At 39.2% G+C, this 20,309-nt stretch overlaps 1 protein-coding gene and 1 long non-coding RNA gene across 2 annotated transcripts in view; both read right to left on the bottom strand.

Annotated features, from left to right (window-relative positions):
* LOC139827853 (uncharacterized) overlaps nucleotides 1-1,894 on the bottom strand; it is a 39,855-nt gene extending 37,961 nt beyond the window's left edge. Inside the window, exons 1-2 of the long non-coding RNA XR_011738934.1 lie at nucleotides 1,715-1,894; nucleotides 1,082-1,212 (exon numbers count right to left, since the gene is read on the bottom strand). This is a non-coding gene — a long non-coding RNA (uncharacterized lncRNA). The remainder of the gene's footprint in view (nucleotides 1-1,081; nucleotides 1,213-1,714) is intronic.
* A 3-nt stretch (nucleotides 1,895-1,897) lies between these two features.
* PPA2 (inorganic pyrophosphatase 2) overlaps nucleotides 1,898-20,309 on the bottom strand; it is a 34,196-nt gene continuing 15,784 nt past the window's right edge. The window contains exons 6-12 of the mRNA XM_065836639.2: nucleotides 19,665-19,751; nucleotides 18,323-18,449; nucleotides 10,544-10,671; nucleotides 8,706-8,791; nucleotides 7,521-7,590; nucleotides 3,109-3,148; nucleotides 1,898-2,076 (exon numbers count right to left, since the gene is read on the bottom strand). Coding sequence (XP_065692711.2) covers nucleotides 2,048-2,076; nucleotides 3,109-3,148; nucleotides 7,521-7,590; nucleotides 8,706-8,791; nucleotides 10,544-10,671; nucleotides 18,323-18,449; nucleotides 19,665-19,751 — 567 coding nt within the window. The 3' untranslated portion in view covers nucleotides 1,898-2,047. The remainder of the gene's footprint in view (nucleotides 2,077-3,108; nucleotides 3,149-7,520; nucleotides 7,591-8,705; nucleotides 8,792-10,543; nucleotides 10,672-18,322; nucleotides 18,450-19,664; nucleotides 19,752-20,309) is intronic.

Genomic DNA, 20,309 nt, shown 5'->3' with positions numbered 1-20,309 from the left:
CATAAACACCTGTTGAAAGTAGTCTGAAGAAGGTCAGCTGTTAATATACTCTATATGTAAGAAATATTTTACCATTTTCAAATTACGCAAGTATTGGGCATTTTCTGATCACTTCAACTTTCAGCTTTCCCAAGTACTATTTGTTATTTTCCAGCACAAGGTCTAATCTGATCAAGAAATTTCTTTCTCTTTCTGAATTCCTAACCACATCCTATCAACACAGTTATAAATGAAAGAAACACTACTAAAATGATTGGAAGTAAAAATGAAGTAACTTCTATCTATTCTTGATAGTTCAGCATGGGTACTTTTTTTTTCATATGGCTAGAACTTATCATTCTATGTCTCAAAAAAAAAAAAAAGGACAGCAATGACCACTATATAAGGAAGAGAATTTGATTTTATACAGTGGCCTTCATTCATTGTCCAGCTGTCCCCAAGCACTTTACAGAAGAGTAAGTGTCCTAGATACACCACCACACAGGCAAATCTAGCAACAAGAGCTCACCTCTAACCAGAGTAATCTCATACTCAGAGGCTACACATGAACCCAAGACACAAGGAAAGCATTTACTTCATTAAAAAAAAAAAGCTATTATATACCTCTAGGTATAATGCTACACGTACTTAAAACTCTAAAGTCTAGAAAATCAGTACTGTAAATGTAGGTTGGATTTAACGTATCTCTTTGCTAAAAAAAACAAACTTTAACATCTGAGGTTTACATTGCATTTTTCATACCACACCTAAACTGTGTATAAAGCAATTCAAAACTCTATGCAGATGGGAGAACTCCATTTACTTGTAAATGCTGAGGCCCAAACTGAGATTTCCCAAGTGACTGGTGCTTATGCACTGGACAACATTCTAGAGAGTCTCTAAATCAGGAAAATGATCTCCTAAAATCAAAGAAACATTCTGAAAAGCAAAAGCTTTCTTACTAACGACTTACTCTTGTAAGGAAAAGTTAGTCCTCTACGGCAAGCCACAGCCCAGCTTTTTCAGTTATCTTCCATTTCCATCATGTGTCAGCAATATTAACCTTCTGTTTCCGTCATCGTACAAAGCAGACAATGCTTACCTTTGGTGTTAGTAACAAGCTGGATAAAGCCATCTGTCTGTATTATCATTTCCTCTACTCTTACTCAACAGCTGGCTTTTTTGGTTTTGTTTTTAATGAACACTGTGGGTACAGACAGGTCAGATATAATCCTGCAGTAGAAAAAGTGGCAAATATTTTTACCATCCAAACACAAAGCTCTGTTCTATACATTTTATTCATCTTGTCTCACTGAACAAAGAACTATCAAAAGCCTTCAGGCACACACAGTTCTAAAAATGGAAGCTTTCCATAAGGAAAGTCCTGCCTGTGTGATGGATCACACAAGTTACCACAACAGGATGTGGTGCAGAGTGCACACGTGCATCCTTACTTCAATTGTTATGGCATTAGCCCTTCCTAGTTGAATTACTCTTTGGAGTGAAGTCGTGTTTGTTTTTTTTAAAGCGAGTATGTTCTGCTCATAACTACGAAGCACACAAGGACAACTGGGCACAAAAGTGAATACAACTCAGGAAACAGTGCACAGTCATATTAAAGAACATGGTAAACTACTCAGCCTATTGTATAAAGGTTATTGTCTACTTGAAAAGGATTACAGTCGTGGTGGCCAGACAAGCCCTAAAATACAAATTAACACAGTCTTCTATGCACCTGATGGTTGGATTATTCCAAAATCCGGAGAACAAGGTTGAAGATACCTTATCTCCCATCTCATTTGATACTACGCTTCATGAGTGGCTAAGAGCAATTCTGGAGTTCTGAGATTCAGAAACAAACAAGCAAGTCCTCTTCCCTCCGCTCCACCCTGCACAAAGAAAGACATGGAAACATTCATTTTATAACGTCAGTGTTTATTTACATGAGGGAAGGTTTACACGAGTTGAAAAGTTGTTTCAACAGGAACCCAACAATTACAGTCCTTGCCTGTCTTCTCAAAGGGATGACTTTAAGATTTGATGATGCAGCTTCAGAACACTTTGACGATCACTTGGGAAAAAAGTACCAGGAATCAACTAAAACAAAAAAATATACATCAAGGATGACATTAGTTCTCTACAACTAACCAGACACAAACACTTGTAAAAGAAACATTGTGCCCTTTCAGCCGTCTCCCACAATAATACGTCTGGGTGAGTCCTATCCCCAGTCTATATAGAGCACAGCCTCAAAATAATATCTGTTCACTTTAACAGTTTGGCTGAAACAATCCTGCAACAAGTTACAACAGTGACGTGACCATCCCTGGAAAACATCAAAGATGAGGCAGATTATGTTCAGTTGTCTGTCAGAGGTCTTAAATGTAATACTTCAGTAAATAAATGCTATTTATTGGCATGCTATATAAAGGCAAATGGAATGCAACTTGCTTTCCCATGACACAGACTACACAGATGTTACTTTGCAAACAATCTGGAACTCGACTCATGATTAGGTTTTTCTTAGTGTTTCTGTAACTCCCTCCACCAAAAAAGTACAGATGTCTTACCTATAGTTGTAGCCAGCAAAAAAAATCTTATGTTTTTAAATAGTCAACAAAAATGAAAATGTAGGATGCATTCTTATTTCTTGACAAAAACCACATGTTCTGTTAACATGAAAAACAGTCTCAACAGTGAAAGAGAAGTTTGTCTTTAGAACTTACACTTGAAAATTAAGTATGGGTATGTCACTTCAGAAAAGGAGCTGTTTGATGAGTTAGCTACTGTGAAGAATGACAAAAATTAAGGCAAAGTAACCTTTCTCCTTTAAAAAGGATAAATGTCATGCATTTGGCCTTCATGATCAGTGCAGGAAAAGTTTAGTCTTCTGATCTTTTTATGTGGACTACACTTCCACTCATACTCAAAAGTAATTTCCCCCCACCAACTGTCCATGATTTTCTGCCTATGTTCTATTTAACATGAGACAGGCTTTACAGTCTGATAGAATGTAACTATTCTCATTCTCACATGCACAAAACCACCTTTTTCTAATACAGCTGTTTTTATGTCAATTTTTAAAGCAAAAGATTAAGGAAATCACATGGCATTTGGGGAAAACCTTACCTTGTGGGGAAACAGAATCTCCAGGCACAGGCACTGGTGCCTAAAAAAACGAAACAAAACAGAACAACAAACATCAACAAAAAAACCCGCAAAATATCAACATTTAAAGTTTCAGACATAACACCCAAACTTAAAGCTGTTCTGTTTAATTGCTGAAGTCAAGAGATATTACTAAAAACAGAACTTCTGTTGCCCCCACAGGAAAATGCTCTACCTTACAGACTTTCCTTTTTATTTTTCCTTTCTCCACCCCCTGTGACTACCATACAAATTTCCTGGTTGCTCATAAATGACAAAACAAGCACATTAATAATGGGTGATAGATTAACACCTTACCTAATGTAAAGGAAATTTTCCTACTGTATTGTCTTTGAGGATAACAGGATTTGCTGTTTACATACTAGTAATATAAAGGGAAAGGCATTTTTACTCTATACACATTTCATTATAAAGGTACGCATGTGAATATATATAAACACACACAATTTACACTGCATATATGCAAACATTTTAAAATATATGTCTAATTAAAGTATTTTACAATCACATTTTGACAGAGTAGGATTCAGTTCTGTGGAAAGTGACAAATAGTTTTAAAGTGTAGGTCTGTAAGTCCAGTCTTTTCAAAGATGGATACACCACTATTCAATCACAGTATTACACAGCATGCCTTGTCCTATTACTTAAAAGGCAATATTAAAGCCAGTTCTAACAGCAGCAGGAAGCAACCCGCCTCATGGCGAGGGTGCTGGCTACTTGCACAGCAACGATCCTCCACCGCCCTTCCATCAGCTCATAAACAGACAAGTTTTGCAACTGCCATAACTGATGGAAAAGCAGCAGAGAGCACCTCAAGCACGGGGAATTCTGCCACGCTCACCTGCACACACAAATCAAGTGCAAAAAACCATGTGGATGTTGCCATGACACAAGCCCACCCGAACTAAGCCTACCCAAGCAGAAAACCCCAGGAGTAACCACTTAGATGAACCATGCAAAAAAAGAACCATCCAAGGCAGGGTCTGCAGCGGTTTGAAGCTGCAGGAGAACAAAGCCACGCAGTGACCACCCATGTCTTCCATACCAAGAGGTGTAAGTTCCTGCACGTGAAGACATTGCTGAAGCCTTTGCGGTACTGTGCAGGCAGACAAACTGACCCAGCAGACACACAGCCAGCTCAGTGCAGCACTGGTGTGAAATTCCCTCTTTACCCAGCATAATCACCTGTACAGGGGGTTATGTGACTGGTCTGAAAGGATGTGCCAACAGAACAACTGTAATCCAGGTCTTAGAATTATAGAATAGTTTGGGTTGGAAAGGACCTTCGGAGGCAAATATTTTTCTCTGTAAGACACTGTTCTGCATTTTATCAAAAGAGAACTCATCTAGCAAAGCTTTCCTAGTTCACTTTTCAGTATTATAAGTGAACAATGATGTGATAAGTCTGAGAAACACTGCTCTAAAATAACTACATATAGATTGTCCTGGACATTTTCCAACTTGCAAAGTCCTCAGCAGCTTCTTCACAGAAGTGAGCAAGCAATTCTCAGGATTGATGTTAAACAAAGGTTTGGCTGTCCTGGGCAGTTTTACAGATGGCAACACTTAAAAGCCTGAAATAAACTGTACATCTTAGCAGTAACACATTCAGCTACAAAGCTCTATCCCTCCTGGGTTTAGTTTCCAACATATACTAACGCTGGACCTGAGAAAGAGATGAAACAATTTTCAGGCTAGAGAACACTAGACATTTTCACCACCTTAGCGTTAAAACTCAGCTGCGTTTGTAGTTGGAGGGGGCTGCAATAATTTTGGCTGGTTCAAATATTCAGTGTGTGTTCCCATAGATGGAGAACGACTGGACATGGCAACTTCACCAGCTACAGAAGCATTCCTAGTTTGCCACCACTACAGATGACAGTACACACGGCCAGTGTGTAAAACCCAACTCAGTGGAAACTCCTTAGAGATAAGCCATTCTAGTACAACATCTGTAAAATAATGAAAAGTCAATAATAGCACAATAAATCCTACTGAAATCAACAGGAATATCTTGGGAACTACCCAATCAAAATCTATATGAAATTCTGATTAGTGCACAATTTGGGAAGCATTTGGTAAGGATTTGTTTGCTTTCCTTTTGGTTCATAGTTATATTTCTCTCATCATAAAAATGGGTTCATAATAATATTAAGTGTTACGTTTTGTTTTTTTGAGAACTCAATATACCTAATTAATTATCACTCACTCAAAAATTCCGTAACTGGAGTGTGACCCAGAAAACAGAATTGTAGGGAACCAGCTCTCATTGCATAAGCAACTCAGAAATTTTGCAGTAGCTGAAATACGTTTCTCATTGTATTTGCAAAGCAAATCTCCACCTCAGCTTTCATTCTTCTTTTTTATCCAGAAGTTAATAGATGGACATATATCAGAAGAAACTGTATCTGCTTTTAGTTTAAAAAAAGACCAAAACAACACAAACAAACAAACCCCAGACAGTGGCAGCTTTCATTTAAAATTACCACAGCCATTAAAATTCTGCAGCCAACACTCACGTACTTTCACTTCAGTTTGAAAGAGATGAATGCCTGACAACCAAAGTGGGTGGCGCAGTGTACTAGACAAAAAGATACCTGCTTAAAATGTGCAAGTCAGTCTCCCTGCTTACATTTAGAATTTGACTGCCCACCAATCACATGTGAAGAGCATTTTACCTTTTTTTTTTTTAGTTATTGTAGACTGGAAATTGTGTGAACAGTATTTAAAAGAGCATTGCATCTTTTCCCTGTCTGAAAAGTACCAAGAAACAGTAGCCCACAAGACACAAGATACTTAGACTGAACTGAAACAGAATGATGGAGTCTGTGATAACAACTTCACAAAAACAATATGACTTAAAGAAAATAATATAAGGCACAAAAAAGCCAGGAAGTGACAATTTTTGATAGAAATGCACACACAATAAGAAAGACTAAGTTTGATACAAGGTACCTACTTTATGAATTGGTTTTACTAACCACCCCCCAAAAAAGAGGAAAATTTTAGATCTGTTATCAAGAGAGAAAATAACAGATACTGCTGATTTAAACAGGCGATTATTTACATGCTTTGAACAGCACAGAATGCAGAAGGAAATATTCCTTTGCAGGTTTGTCAACCTGTAAATATGTTTGAACTTGAAATTTTAGTTGCATTTAAACACTCATTAAAAGTTATTGTAAATTTGAAAGTATAGAGGAGGTAAGTATTTGCTTAGAGCTGTGAAAAAAATATATATTAAAAACATATATATATAAAAATATATTTGAATTCCAAAATGAGTTTTTCCTTCATTTAAAACATACAGTCCCATTAATGAACATTTGCAAGTGCAACCATATAGGTATTTTTAAAGAACTGCTGAAAGCAAGAGACCTGAATAGGAAAAACAGTTAAGTTTGACACTGCTTTACGATTCAAACCAAATTTTCTTTGCAACTGACAGTCTTATTTACTTGTGACAAAATACCACCCAGGACAGCACATTCTTACTAGGAAGTGCTGTTGGAATATTAACTGCACAGACAGCCGATGGCATCTCTTTGACACCCAGACCTGCATAATCACTGTGACTACCAGGACAAAACAGTGGCTGCACAGGCAGCCAGCTACATGTGCAAAGTACCTGCCACGCTCATGTGGTCACAGGCTCAATCATGGTATATATATATTTCTTTTAAAGTGAAACTTAAGGGTGCTTTTTGCCATGTAATTCCTAGTAACTTTGCTTAATTTCCAGCATCCAAACTAGCATATTTTAAAATGAAAGAAATTCTCCTTCACTAGTATTTGCACATGAAAGCTTCAGACCTGCAGGACATTCCTCTCGCCTGAACAGGAAACCTGCATGTTTTAATTTTATGTTAATTTTCAGAATATGACAGGCATTCTTTAAGAAACATTCAAAAAAGCATCCCCCTCTCTTATAGCAATGCATTTAATTATGCAAGTAGACAAACAAAGGATCCCTTTAGTGATTAGGGACTTCAGTCAGCTAGTCAATGAGTTCTAACACTGGGTGGTAACTCATGGCAACAGGGGAGACAGCAGGCTAGATACAAATAGCAGTCCATCTTGCCATTCAAGATTAGAAGAAACAGCACTGCAGAGCAAGGAATAAAACAAAAAACCCACCCCACCAGAACAGTCATGAACCTGCCAGACAAGCACAAACAGACCACTGCAATGAAAGGTTATTATTATAACGCTTACATTTCCCCATAAACTTTGTGCTCTTCTTTCTACTTTGTGCCTTAAATTTTTGTTTAAGGACCACTTCAGTTTAGCTACTTTGACTTTCGGAGCTCCAAATCTTCCTATTAAACGCTTTTTTTAAAAAAAGGAGGGAAAAAAGTAAACATTATCCTTACCTTCTGCACAATCGATCGGGCATCCTCCTCACTGCAACAAAACGGGCTGCCGCTCACCAAAACATTTGTGCTGAAAAATAAAATTAAAACCATGTTTTATCAATCAGTGGAAAAAAGACACACATAATTAAGCATCTACAGAAAAAATATCTTCACACATAGAACTCAGAAATGTGTATCTGAAAGAAACAAGGAAGTCAGACAAAGAACTAACCAGTAATGCTGGAAGGGAATGGGGTTGTGGAGGTGTGTTGTTTGTTTCTTTTGAGGGTTCTTTTAGGCTACACATTCTATATCAATGCGAGCAGCGCTCACACTCAGTGCTTCTGGCAGCTAACTTGGATATAGTTCAGCAGACCACAGTTAAGAAACTGAATCGCCCCCAAAAAGTCAGGGATAAACTGGCCCTTCCTGAGGGAGCTGAAGAACACCCAGATGGCCAGCACGGCTGGGGTGAATATCCCCCTGACCCTTGTGCCTTGAAATGGCCTGATTCTGCAGTAGGTCACCCCTGGTTTGCAGTAACCTGCCTGCAGTATCTAGTAAGAAGAAGGAAAAAACAGGTTGAAATTCTGCTCCTACATCAAGCAGAAAATACCTGTATTGTTTCTAGAGAGCACTCAAACTCTGAAACGAAACACTCTGCAGAAATGTTCCCTACGAATGTACATCCTTTCACACCAAAAGTGAGGCTGGTCATGAGTTTTTAAGGTCCTACACAGTACACAGTGAGAAGTTCAATTCCTCAAAGCAAGACTGCAATTTTAGTTATTTTTTAAATGTTGTCAGTATGAATCTCAAAGTGCCTCTGATATGATCAAGAACATTTGAATATTATCCTACAGTATTCTTCCCATGCTAAAGTACAACTATCAATCCATACAACTGCTAAGATGGTTCAATCTCTCAAGAGAAAGAGAAAGCCACATTTTTCCCTATAAAGCAGAAGATGACAGTGACTATCTGAGCACAGCTTCCCCCACAGGTTTTACCCTCTGGGTTTAGCTAATGGCAATCTACAGCACTTGGAGAGCATCAGGCAAAAATTAATTATCAATCAACATCATGAGTATTCCTGTCATCTCAAACTAAGAAAATCTAAGTGTTTCATGCACAGCTGCCACAGGTTAAATATCTCCAGTACTAGCAAAATACAAAGAGGAAAAGACATGACTGAATACTTACCACTGAATGGTACCTCCATCAGCTTTTTTATGAAGCAAAGCCTTCCAGTATTCGTGGGTGGATTTAATAATTTCAAGAGCAAAATCCTAGTTTACATTAAAGAAAAGTTTTATTATTTAAAATGTTGTTATGCAGAAAAAGGCCACAGAACCGGTTTATTAAAACATACTGTTTCATGTGTTACTTTAAGTGGCCTCCTTTGAGGCCTCATTAGATTTCTGGAAAATATAACACCCTTTTTATGAAAAGAAACAAACTTCACTATCTGTCAAATACACCGGCAGCACATTCAGGACTTTCCCTCAGTCTGCAGCCAGAAAATACGAACACTGCACAAAAAAGTTAAATCAGCACTAGATGCTAAGCAGACACCTACAGCTGTAGAAAACTGTACCAGGTCCTAAATGGGACAAAGTGTGTGAACTATGACTCCTCTGTTACACGTGCACATCAGGGTCAGAGTTCAGGTTTCCCCTCTAGTGGCAAAATTTGCATTTACTTCATTAATTGCCCAATCATACCCTTAAGCATTTGCAACAATGTAACATGTCAGCTGTTTAACAGTTTGTTCAAAAACAAAAGTAATATTGGGGGTGGGTACGAAAAAGCCTCAAAAAAATAAAGTAAAACAATCCCTCAGTGTCCAGATGATGATATCTAGGCTGGTTTGCAAAAAGCTGTCAACAGAACTTTCACATTTCCTAACAAGGAGTGACTTGGCAAAATGCCACTGGAACATTGTGAACTTCACCAGAGCTGCTGGAGCAGAGCCATGGCCGCCTCCCCACATCCTGGGTCTCTAGAAACGCTGAGAATCATTCAAGGGGTCCAAAGCAGCTACCCAAGGACATTTAGTGCCTCAAGCCCAAACTCCAATGTCCTGAGAGGGATACACCCTGTTAAAACGTCCCTACAGAGCAACACTCTGCTTTACAGAGCAGGAAAAATGTCTCAGAGCAGTTCCTGGGAGAACAGGGGAGAGATCAGGTTATCAAGCCTTAACAGCTCTACATTTGATTGATTTAAAAGACAGTTTTAGCGCAGAAGGGAGCCAGGGCATCTCTTTAACCAGACAAAACATGTTAAGTTATCTGTGCTGGATAGAAGGTATTTTATAACTTCGACAGCACACTGCAAAGGCTGAGCTAGATGACACATGGACATCATTCATCAGGAACCTGTGATTCTTTGCCAGAAGTAGTCTACAAACAGTGTGCAATACAAAGCACTTCTACTCAAATCACACCCAATTTCCTCTGAAAAAATCCAGCTATTTTCTTCAGCAAGGTCTATTCCCAGGTCCACTCTCCTTTCAAACACTGGCTATTTTTACTGTAGATGGTCTGAAACCCCATTTTTTCAGCCTTCAAGCCCAAAACAGCTCACATGCTTTTACACAGAATTACTGGGAAAAAGTACATCCTGAGCAAACACCAAATACAAAAAAATCTGCATCCTACTGACTGCCTTAAACTGCAGAGTCCTAAGAAAATGTCAGGAAAATTTATCAATCAAGACTGAAAAAATACCTGGAAAGACAATCTGTTCACTCCTCTGACAGAGAATGAAAATGCTTTGGAAAAAGAAACCTACAAACATATAGATGTATGTGTAGGCCTCACCAGGATTAGGACTGAATGTTTTTTTTTTTTTGCAGACTTCCTTTAATAATCTATGAGGTTTTGCCTGAATGAAAAGGAAGACAGCAAACATTATTTATTGCTAGCCTAACAAACTGTATTCAAATATCCCTCATATAAAAATTCTTCTTTTTTAAACATGATCCTTTACAATTCCATATGAAAGAAAGTACATCTTTAATTTTGGATTATCATTACCTTGTCTTTAAATTCTCCATTAAAAGCAAATTGGTTTTCTGGTTTACCATCAGGGACTTTATACAATCGGAACCAGTCAACCGTAGCCTCAAGGTAACCTGGTTTGTACTTCTTAACATCATCAATATCTGTAGGTTAAAAAAATAAGGAGAGAGAGAAAAGGACCAGTGATTTTTTACTCACAATTTTTGTAACATTCTTTTTTTCAAATATCATCAAGGATCTGCAAGGAATTTGATTTCACTGAGCACTTTCAAAGTCATTGGGGAACTTCACTTTATTACATTAGTTGCCCATAGTTGATACCTTATGATTTCCCAACCACACTAAACAGGTAAACCAGTTGCCTCCCGCTCTTCATTAATTAAGACCCAAAGGGACAATGAATAAAAGGACCACACTTGTGACAGGAGAGGAAGAAAACTCCATATTTATAGGCTTTCATCTCAGTAGGTACCTCTTGCAATACTTAAGATTATTCAGTGAGGTATACATTTCCTGAGCAACTGCAGGGACTACAGGCATTTTTTGATAATGAAAGAACAGCCAGTAGTAACAATTTTAACACATGGATTTTAAAACCAGCACCTCAAAACAAAATACAGGCTTGACTTCTCAAAGTTACAGTAAAGGCGTCCCTTTGTTCATATTACTTCCAAATTCAACCTTTCAGATGCAAGACAGACACGCGCCAGGGGCTCTACACACTAACTCTACTGATAACCCCGTGATATCTGCATACTCACAGTGATAAGCCAGCTGTACCTTTACCTCTGGAATCCTACTGTGCAAAGACAGAACAGGACACAAGGAGGAATGCACACCGTTTGCAGGACACCCCCAGAAGGCAGCGATGAACACTGCCCCAGTGGGTACAGAGAAATCACATAGTCATACACAAATTTTGCTCAAGGGCTATACTGCTATACCAGATATGCAGTTCATGATCTTAAACGTTTACTTCTGATGTGCATGTTAAACTTTACCAGGTGTCCTGTGAGACCGCTATCACTCCTGTCACTCGCAATAAGGTAGCCCTATTAGCCCCTTGGCAAATTAACTCTCTGGCAATATGTTTACATGGATGTGCCTTCAATACAATTTTAATTGATTTTGATACAATAAAGGATTTTGTCCTTTCTGGAAGCCAAGTACTTTTTGTAGCTGGTGTGATGCTTCTCTTTCCATCTATTTCCCTCCTGCAGACACTTCTGATTAAAATAAGAGTTGACTTTTGTTTTGCTGTGTTTTGCATGCAGTCTTCTGGCTATTTCACAACCTCACTCTGCCCAGGCCACCTTCCATGGCATTATTCTCCTTCTCTAGTGTTTGTAAGTCACTAGCTCATTTCTCCTATCCTGATTCCCTGGCATCTCATCCTGTCCCTTGCTCTCTCTCTCTCTCTCTCCTTACTGCTTGGCTACTTCACTCTCTTCTCCCATAGGTAAGCCTCACTCATTGACCTCTCCTAGTTGGCAGCGATTCCTGATGGATACTATTCTGTCTATCCAGTCCTATAAAGCAGATTTTCAGAGTTGCTTAGTCCACAGAATCGACACCTAGTCATGCGCCTTCCATCTTCAAGTGCCTACATGCCTTTGTAAAATCTAGGCTGTGAGCCTGAACAAAGACATTCAAGTATTTCTAAAGAGAACAGTAAGAGAAGGGGAAAAGCCTTGTGCTACAGACCATACAATCATCTGCAGACCACCAAGAGAGATGACGTGTGGACTGAACTATGAGACCAAATCTGTCTGAGAAGATACGCTGAGTGTTCACAGGCATCTGATAGATGCCACTCCCCAGTTCCACTGGATCATGCACTATCCACAGAATAGAACATTAAACTTTGAAGAACCCTATGTAAATTTTTGCTTCTGCATGCACTTAATGGGGCTACGTGTTTATGGACTTGGGAGTAAAACACATTTTGAACTTGGCTGCTGGCCATCTGCCCATAAAAGATTACGGAGTTTTGTTGACAGAATCCCAGAAAAAAACAAGGGCACATAAGGCTGCACTAGAGGCAAGTCTTCTAGCTGGAATACACGTTTAAGAGTACAAGAACCCTTTCACTGGAGTGGGAGGTGAGATCAACCAAAAAGGAATGATTTAGAAAAGGTTGGGGACTTTGGAGGGGCAGAACGCTTCATCTGGACCCTAAAAAAATGCAACTCCAATTCAAATCAGTTTCAGGGCTCCAGTGTATCATCCTGTTCTCGACAAGCAAGGGAACATCCCTCCTCCCATCTTGAGCCCCTGTCATCTCCTCCTCTTGTGAGGTTTGAACTCACAATTTCCAGTAGTTGTTTAAAAGACAGTATCTCCTCAAGTCTGTAAAGCAAACCAGACTGCTGAAGAAATCTCCTGACTTCCAGGCAGCACATGAACTACAGGTCTCTATCTCCAGACACTGTTTAAATTCAAGCATACTTTCTCAGACCACTGCTCCTTTTTTCTGGTTCCTGCTCCAAAAATCTTCTCTTCTCACTCTACTTCTACATTCCTCCTACTTGGTTATTTGCCTCCTATTTCCATAAAAACTTTTCATCAAAAGTGCTTTGCTGTCTACTGACTGACGCTTGGGCCATTCCCCATCTGCATTTCCTATCTATAGACTTTTTTCTTTAAATAAATCAAATATTAGAATAGGCTTTGGGGCAGGCTTTCCTTACCTCCTTAAAATAGGAATGACCATCTTCACAGACAGAATCATCTCTAAATTTCACACTCTCTCTACTGGAACCTACCTTGCCTAGGTAAAATGACTCCAGAGAACCAGGCTAACAGCACTTTATGGCCTCTAAAGTACTGCCCACTGTATATTCTGGTTTTGAGGACTTAAGAAGGGGTTGCTTTCATTTCCCTGGTTCTTTGCAAGTTATTCACCATCTCCATGCTTCACTTCACTATTCTTTAGTATGAAGGACAGCTACTGGACACCAAATGAAGCTCAGATGGTTGGAAAAAAAAAGAAGGCAACCAAAACATGTATATTACAATGGGATTTGGTCACAAGCAGCAGGAAAATGGGAAACAACACTATAAAATTGATCCAGTTGCTGTGGAGTCAGCACTTAGCACAAAATACAAGGAAAACAGCAGCTCTCACATCACTCAACAGCTACCTCTTCAGTTCACTAAAAGGCACCATAGAAAAGCTTGAAAGACAGCTTGTCCTCCACTCTGAAATCCAAAACAGCATCTTTGGGATATCAGGGTGAGGAGAAAAATATACTAAGAAGACTGAAGAGTGGGCAAAGAAAAGGAAAAGATCACAATAAGCAGTACAGTGATTTACTGCACTAATATCTATAGAAGCTAGCTGCATATTATGACTAAAAAAGAAAACATTTAGGTGTCTTTTCCACAGCAGCCACTGTTAAGACACTTTTTTCTGATCCTGGCTGCTTACCTTCCCTTAGAGCTATGTACTCAGGCTGAGGTCAAAAGGGGCTGAGCAAGGATGGGAGTAGCAAGCATGTACCTGATCTAACAGAGTTTCATCTCCACAAGCAAGACCTGCTCAGAGTGACAAGAGCAGAGACATGAGGCTCCTGTAGCTACATTATCAGCATGTACCCACTGGGCTCCAGGCAGTAATTTCTTTACACTGTCTAAGTACAACCATAGGTCCCATTTTTCTGGGCACTAAAGCATCAAGGGTTAAAAATAAATGGTTAATGACTGAAAATCTCTAGAGGCTGGCACAAACAACTGCTGCTAGCTCTCTGTCAAAGGAGTGAGCCAATGCAAACGCAGATCCCAGTTCTATCTGGCTTTACAGAAGAGAGCAACAAAGGCATTTGTACAAAACTACCATTTTTAGTACAACAGATGCTGCTTCTTGCAAGCAAAGCTAAAACAACATGCTTGCAGCAAGCTTTCTAAACAAGGTCTGTGGGAAGAGAGGACATATGTTTTTAATAACATCTTATAAACATTTACAGGAAGCAGCAGCTACATTCCATATAAAGGCATTTGGTGTATTTTGTGCAGCATGGTGTGAGGGGGTAGGAGGGGAGCCTTGGTACAGATAATTAATTTCTTTATATTGAATGCTTACACAAATCCACAATAAAGGTTTTCAGGGCCTCTGCTGCTGCTCTGCATATAAATACACTCACATGCAAGGATCTATAACAATATATGGTAGAAAGCATGCAATATGCTTTGTTTTTGCTATGTAGGGTTTGATCACTTAACTCAAAAGGCCAATCTTGAGTTGCACATTGGAAAAGAAGAATGGCAACACATCACAGTTAACTCTACCGGTGCCAGCAAATGGTAGTGCAACAAAACCAGTGGAAATCACCAGCTGCTGTTGAATATACCCACGCATCTTTCCAGTGAGCAATGGCAAAAAAGGGCTGCTAAGATTCCAGGCTAGTAAATCACCTCCAAAACACCATGGAGCATCCATGATTTCTCCAATTTGCTAAGGGAAGGTAAGATGACCTTTTGAGAGCCAGACTTTTCATAAGCTGCTTTAAACATGCTTCCTGATTGAACTGCCAGTGATTTCAAAACCTCTTGCCTAACATGAAGATGCCATATACATTTAGACCAAATTACAGCACAAAAATATCGCTCATCCTTTCTGAGCCTAACCTTGTTAAGCGCATCAGATACATACGCGTATTCCAATGTTTTTAATACAACCCAAATTTTGAGATAGACATGTGGCTTTTCCACTCCAAGAATTTGCTGCTTCTCCTGGCCAGATTTTTTACAAAAAAACAAACAAGAAGAAACAACAACAACAAAGCAACCAGGTCTATTATTAATATACCACCAAGATTCAGCATTTTGGTGGAGAGGGAACTTCTAGGCCATTTCCCAGGCTTGCTTGGTCAGAAGTTGCTTTGCTGGCCCGCTAATGGCCATCTGCCCTCGCAAATGCCTGAGCAGAAAGACAACACAGTGGTTTTCAGGTAGCCACAAAGACAGATCTTACTGAAACAGGTAAATTTGAGGGTGTCCAGTTTTAATCTAAAAGAAACTTTCTCACACAGATACCTGCGTCTGACATACAGTTTGTATTTGGAGTGGGATTGTCCCCAGGCCCACCAGTATTAAGTGCTATAATTTCAAACACTACCTTCCAAAGTCGGTCCAAAAAGACACTAAACCCCTGCTATTCCCATTGATGACACAGTTCCCACTTGAATAGGTGCTAAGCATTGCTTATCATCCCTGGGTATTGTCACTATAAACTGGAGTTCCTCATTGCTCTGTGTGAGAGAGAGAGTTCTAGGCAGGGTTTCCAATTTAAACCAGTATTTATCAATAAATGCCTGCAGGACACAGTACAGTGGAGTGCTATGAATAAACAATGAGAACTGTTCAGAAATTGGGACTGCTCAGTTTTAAGTTCTGTGAAGTCTCAGAAAAATCAATTGCACTTATGAGAATGATCACAATCCCAGAAGAAAAATTTACAGAGTACCTGGGGTGTGCTTAGAGCATCAAGAGGAGTTAACATACTGCGTGGGCTCAGGATGGGGTTTGCAAGTAATCACCACTCTGCTGTCTCGGAATTATCTTTTCCAAATGTTCACTGGGGGCTGTGCACACACTGAGCTGAAAGCAAATGTGATGATTCTCAGTCCAATTCGAAATGTTCAGGAAATGATACAAAAATGGCTGGACAGACTTAGAAGGCAACACTTCACCTCATCTTTCCCTAGGAGGCCACCACCATAACACAGCAGCATGTCAATTATTGCGGGAAATACCAGTTTTATCTGTAGCTGCTATCCATTTATGCTGAAATAATTAACATTTTGGGGAAGGGGGAGAAGCAAATATAAAAGGACATATTGTACTGCCTACTCCAACAGATTTGTTTGTTTTCAGACTGAAGAAGGATTGCTGTTAAACACTGCAAGCGAGTCATGTTTTACGAAAGCAGATGGGGGTTTTGTTTTTCTTCCTTTTTCTTTCCTTTTGTAAACCCTGGACTGCAACTCCAATCCCAAAGGGAAAACATATTAAATTGGATAAATACTTCTGCACTTCTCCGAACCTCAGAAGGACAGTTCTCTTCCTGAAGTTTTGCACCTATTCTCTGATAAGATACACACAGGAATCAACTACATGCAAGGATCTGCAGGGCTTTTTTTCCTTTTTTAAACAAGACTAAAACTCTTGCTACCCTCCCAAAAGTTGTAACAGTCATTAACCTAAAAAACCAACCAACCACCCAGCGCCCTCCCCCCAAAAAACAAAACAAAACACCAAACAAAAAACAACAAAAACCCAGAGGGCTTTCAAATAGAGCTATTTAACCCAGTGGCATAAACTATCCCAGTTTTACCCCTACTTAGTGGACTTCTTTTTAATTCACTCATCTACTTTTTTGATTGAACTCTCAGAAATTGCTATGGAAAAAAGGTAAGAGTTAAACAGAACAGTGTATAGAAATAAAGAGCTAATTACTTGTCTTTTAACTACTGACACTCATTTCGTATATCACTTCACATTACAGAAAGGTTTAAATTGATACTAACATTTACAGCAGACTATTACTTACTATTTCCTTAAGCTGAACTTCTTAGTCTCTAACTGTCAAAGTAGTTAGAGAGTCATAAACACTATGTAGTAATTCATCTGCCCAATGATTTCAATCAGCATCAACCCAAGAGTTTCTTTTTCCTCATTTCCTCTTCTCCCCTTCTTCCCCCACAAGCCAAGTATTCTCCATGTGAAAGCCATCTGCAAGAAAACTCAGAATGAAGGGCCAGTCCAGTGATATACTTACTTTACATTCAGAAACCAGGAAAAAGCCTCAATGGTCGAGAAACAATTTCTTAAAAAGCTACTGGATAGCCCTATTCCCACAGAAAGGCCACTCTGTAACTTGGTGCTCCCTACCAATGAACAGGAGGCTTTGGTCATACATACCTGATGGTATGTACAGTTTTTGGACTCATAACAATCACTATGTTTTAGACAAACCTCACTTAATTCTCATGGTTCCCAGTAACATTGCTTTTGAAGAAGTGAACCCCTATTTATCAAGAGAAAAGCTGCATATTACCCATGCTGTAAAAACCTAACTCCTTGCAGATTAAACACGTCTGTACCATCTTCTTAAACAGTCTGCAAGCAGAATTACACCTCACGTACTATTCACACAGAGACATTTTAGTACTCAAATTCCATCTGGATACCAGAAGCATGCTCACAAGTAGGACAAGTCTGGACAGGACATTTTCCCCTGCACAGCTAGTCATCATCAAGGCTGACATTAGGGTGAGCTGCATTAGCAGTTTACTTGGTGAATTTTCAAGCTAAAAGGTGACACCTAATCACTCATATTAGGCAACAAACCCTGGATGTAATCCAGTTTTAAGTGACAAAACATTGGAAATGTACAGCCCTTTTCAGAATGTAACACAATGTCTGCAAATATAAAAGGAACAAACACTTTCAACAAGTAAAATAGCAGTGTGCTACATAATCTTTGGTGGGCAAACATGCGCTATTACACAGGAGATAAGCCTGTGATTTTAAGAGGTCACTGACGCAGTTGTGTTTCAGAAGCCAAAAGACTTTCTGCATGATGGGTCCTCTTGAAAATCCAAGTGAACCTTTTGAAATGCTTAATGTCAAAGCACATATGCCCTCCTTGAAGGAAGTACCTGATTTAAACAACAACAAAAAAAGTCCTGCTTTACCACTGCCTGCTTCTTCTTGTCCTGGGTAGCCTAAACTCAGGTACCATTCTACTGTGCAAGTTGCTGACATAACGTGCATTAAGATAAAAACACTTGCCATGGATTTTCTGCGCTTCTGGGTCATCCACACTGATAGCAATTATCTTCCAATCGGTCTCTCCTTCATCAACAAGGGCTAAAACACCCAAGACTTTCACCTGAACAATCTCACCAGAAGAACGAATCTGAAACAGAACATAATCTCACCAAGGTTTGGAAAATACTACATAGAAGTTCTCTTCTACTGTAGAGACAAAAAGGTTTTACTACATTTTTGAACAACAACTAACAGAATCATAAGACAGACCTGTAAACTCAATACAAATCTATTTAACATTACTAGTCGTTCTCCCACCATTGCTATTCTTCAACCCTCAATTCTCCAGTCAGCATTTATTTAAGGAGGCAACACAAGCTAGAAAATTTTTCATTCTCTTCTACCCTCTTTCCCCTACTCCTTCTTGATCTTCACCCCAAACTGTAAGTCAAAAGTATCTCATACTCATTTTTTAAATCGTTCCTTGTCTCTTGACTTTCTGCTCTCTCAACTCTTGATCTTAATCTCTCTCTTGCTGTTCCCTCCTCCAGACTCCAATGTACACACATAAACACACATCCCTTCCCCAGAAGTATCAGCACAATTCTTTTTTGCATTTTCTTGGGAACCAGCTAATACTCCCTTTATAACTCTTTCTGGATCCCTTGAAATTCAGCTTTAGGCTCCTTTCCTCAAATAAAGACACCTTCACTGAGGTCGTCAGTTACATTTCCCCTTACCTAAAACATCCCAAGAGATCTCTCCTCCAAACTCATGTGTTTCATAACCCTGTCTTTTCTGTGATACCATGGAGGACTGCTGCACTCTTTGCTGCCTCCAGATACACAGAATTTTATTTCAGTGAGCTAAACCTTTCTGCTATACCTACTAATGGTGTTTGCTGCACCTCTTTTTCATTCACACACTCCGGATCTCATAACTCTGCAACAGGTTCATGTATTCTCCTCTAGAGAAGAGGGATCGACTTCTGTTAGCACCCAGGAGAAAATTCAAACCCACCACCTTAGTGGATCTGACCTTGTAATTTTATGTGCATGATGCAGCCATACTTCCTCATATTTCAAAACCCCACTTCTAGCTCCAGTAGTGCTAAGAGGCTGGTGCTCTCTTATTTTCCCTTTTATGTAGTACACAGGCTTTACCCAACCTTGCTTTTCTTCTCCTTTTCAAAAATCCACCATTTCTTTACCTGTTCCCTCCCCAGATCCTCTATTCATACGTTTGTCATTCCCCGAGACTACTACCATCTTTTCTTGTTTTCCATCTGCCCTTCTTTTCAAGAGTTGTTACCAGACTGTTAAATTCGCCTTGATAAATTAAATTAATCCTGATAAAAACAAACCTTTGAACCTATTTCACAAACATCGATAGGATCATTATCTCCACAACATCCTGTAACATCGTCCGTATGGTTTGGATCTTCCCAAGTCTGTCAAATGAGAAAGAATTATCATTTACCAGCTGATCTGCAATTACAGTTTGTCTAACCTAAATTATTAAAACACAAATAAAAACATCAGCTTTCTGAGAACAAGCTTGCTCAATGGGAAAAGAAAAACAAACAGCCAATGGATTGACACTGAGGTATGAAATATTTCTCAGTATTTTGAGACGTGTACATTCCCAAGAACAGCCAACAGTTTAAAATCAAAGAAGCTTCTCCAGGAGGCAAGTTCAAATTGCTGTTCTGAGCTCTGTACAAGCAACAAATCGTAGCCAAGTTACACTAATCTAATTACTAGACCAGTACTTGTTTTGTCTCTTACTGGTTAGGAATAAGTAACTCATTACAAGCTGAGAAAGTTTCCTGGTAACAATTTTGAGTCCAAAGAAATTTTTTTGAAAAGGTGTTAGAAAACTTTTTTTACAAGGATCTACATTGTCAACTCCTTTTGTCCATGGCCAAACCTCCACCTCAAACTTGTTCTTGAGAACCTGACTGATACTAAAAGGCAAAAAGTCCTCTTGTGATAACAGAGACACTGAA

This window comes from Patagioenas fasciata, chromosome 4, assembly GCF_037038585.1.
Source record: "Patagioenas fasciata isolate bPatFas1 chromosome 4, bPatFas1.hap1, whole genome shotgun sequence".
In the NCBI taxonomy this organism is placed as follows: domain Eukaryota; kingdom Metazoa; phylum Chordata; class Aves; order Columbiformes; family Columbidae; genus Patagioenas; species Patagioenas fasciata.
The sequence above is the reverse complement of the archived record's forward strand: the minus strand, read 5'-3'. Positions and strand labels throughout refer to the sequence as shown.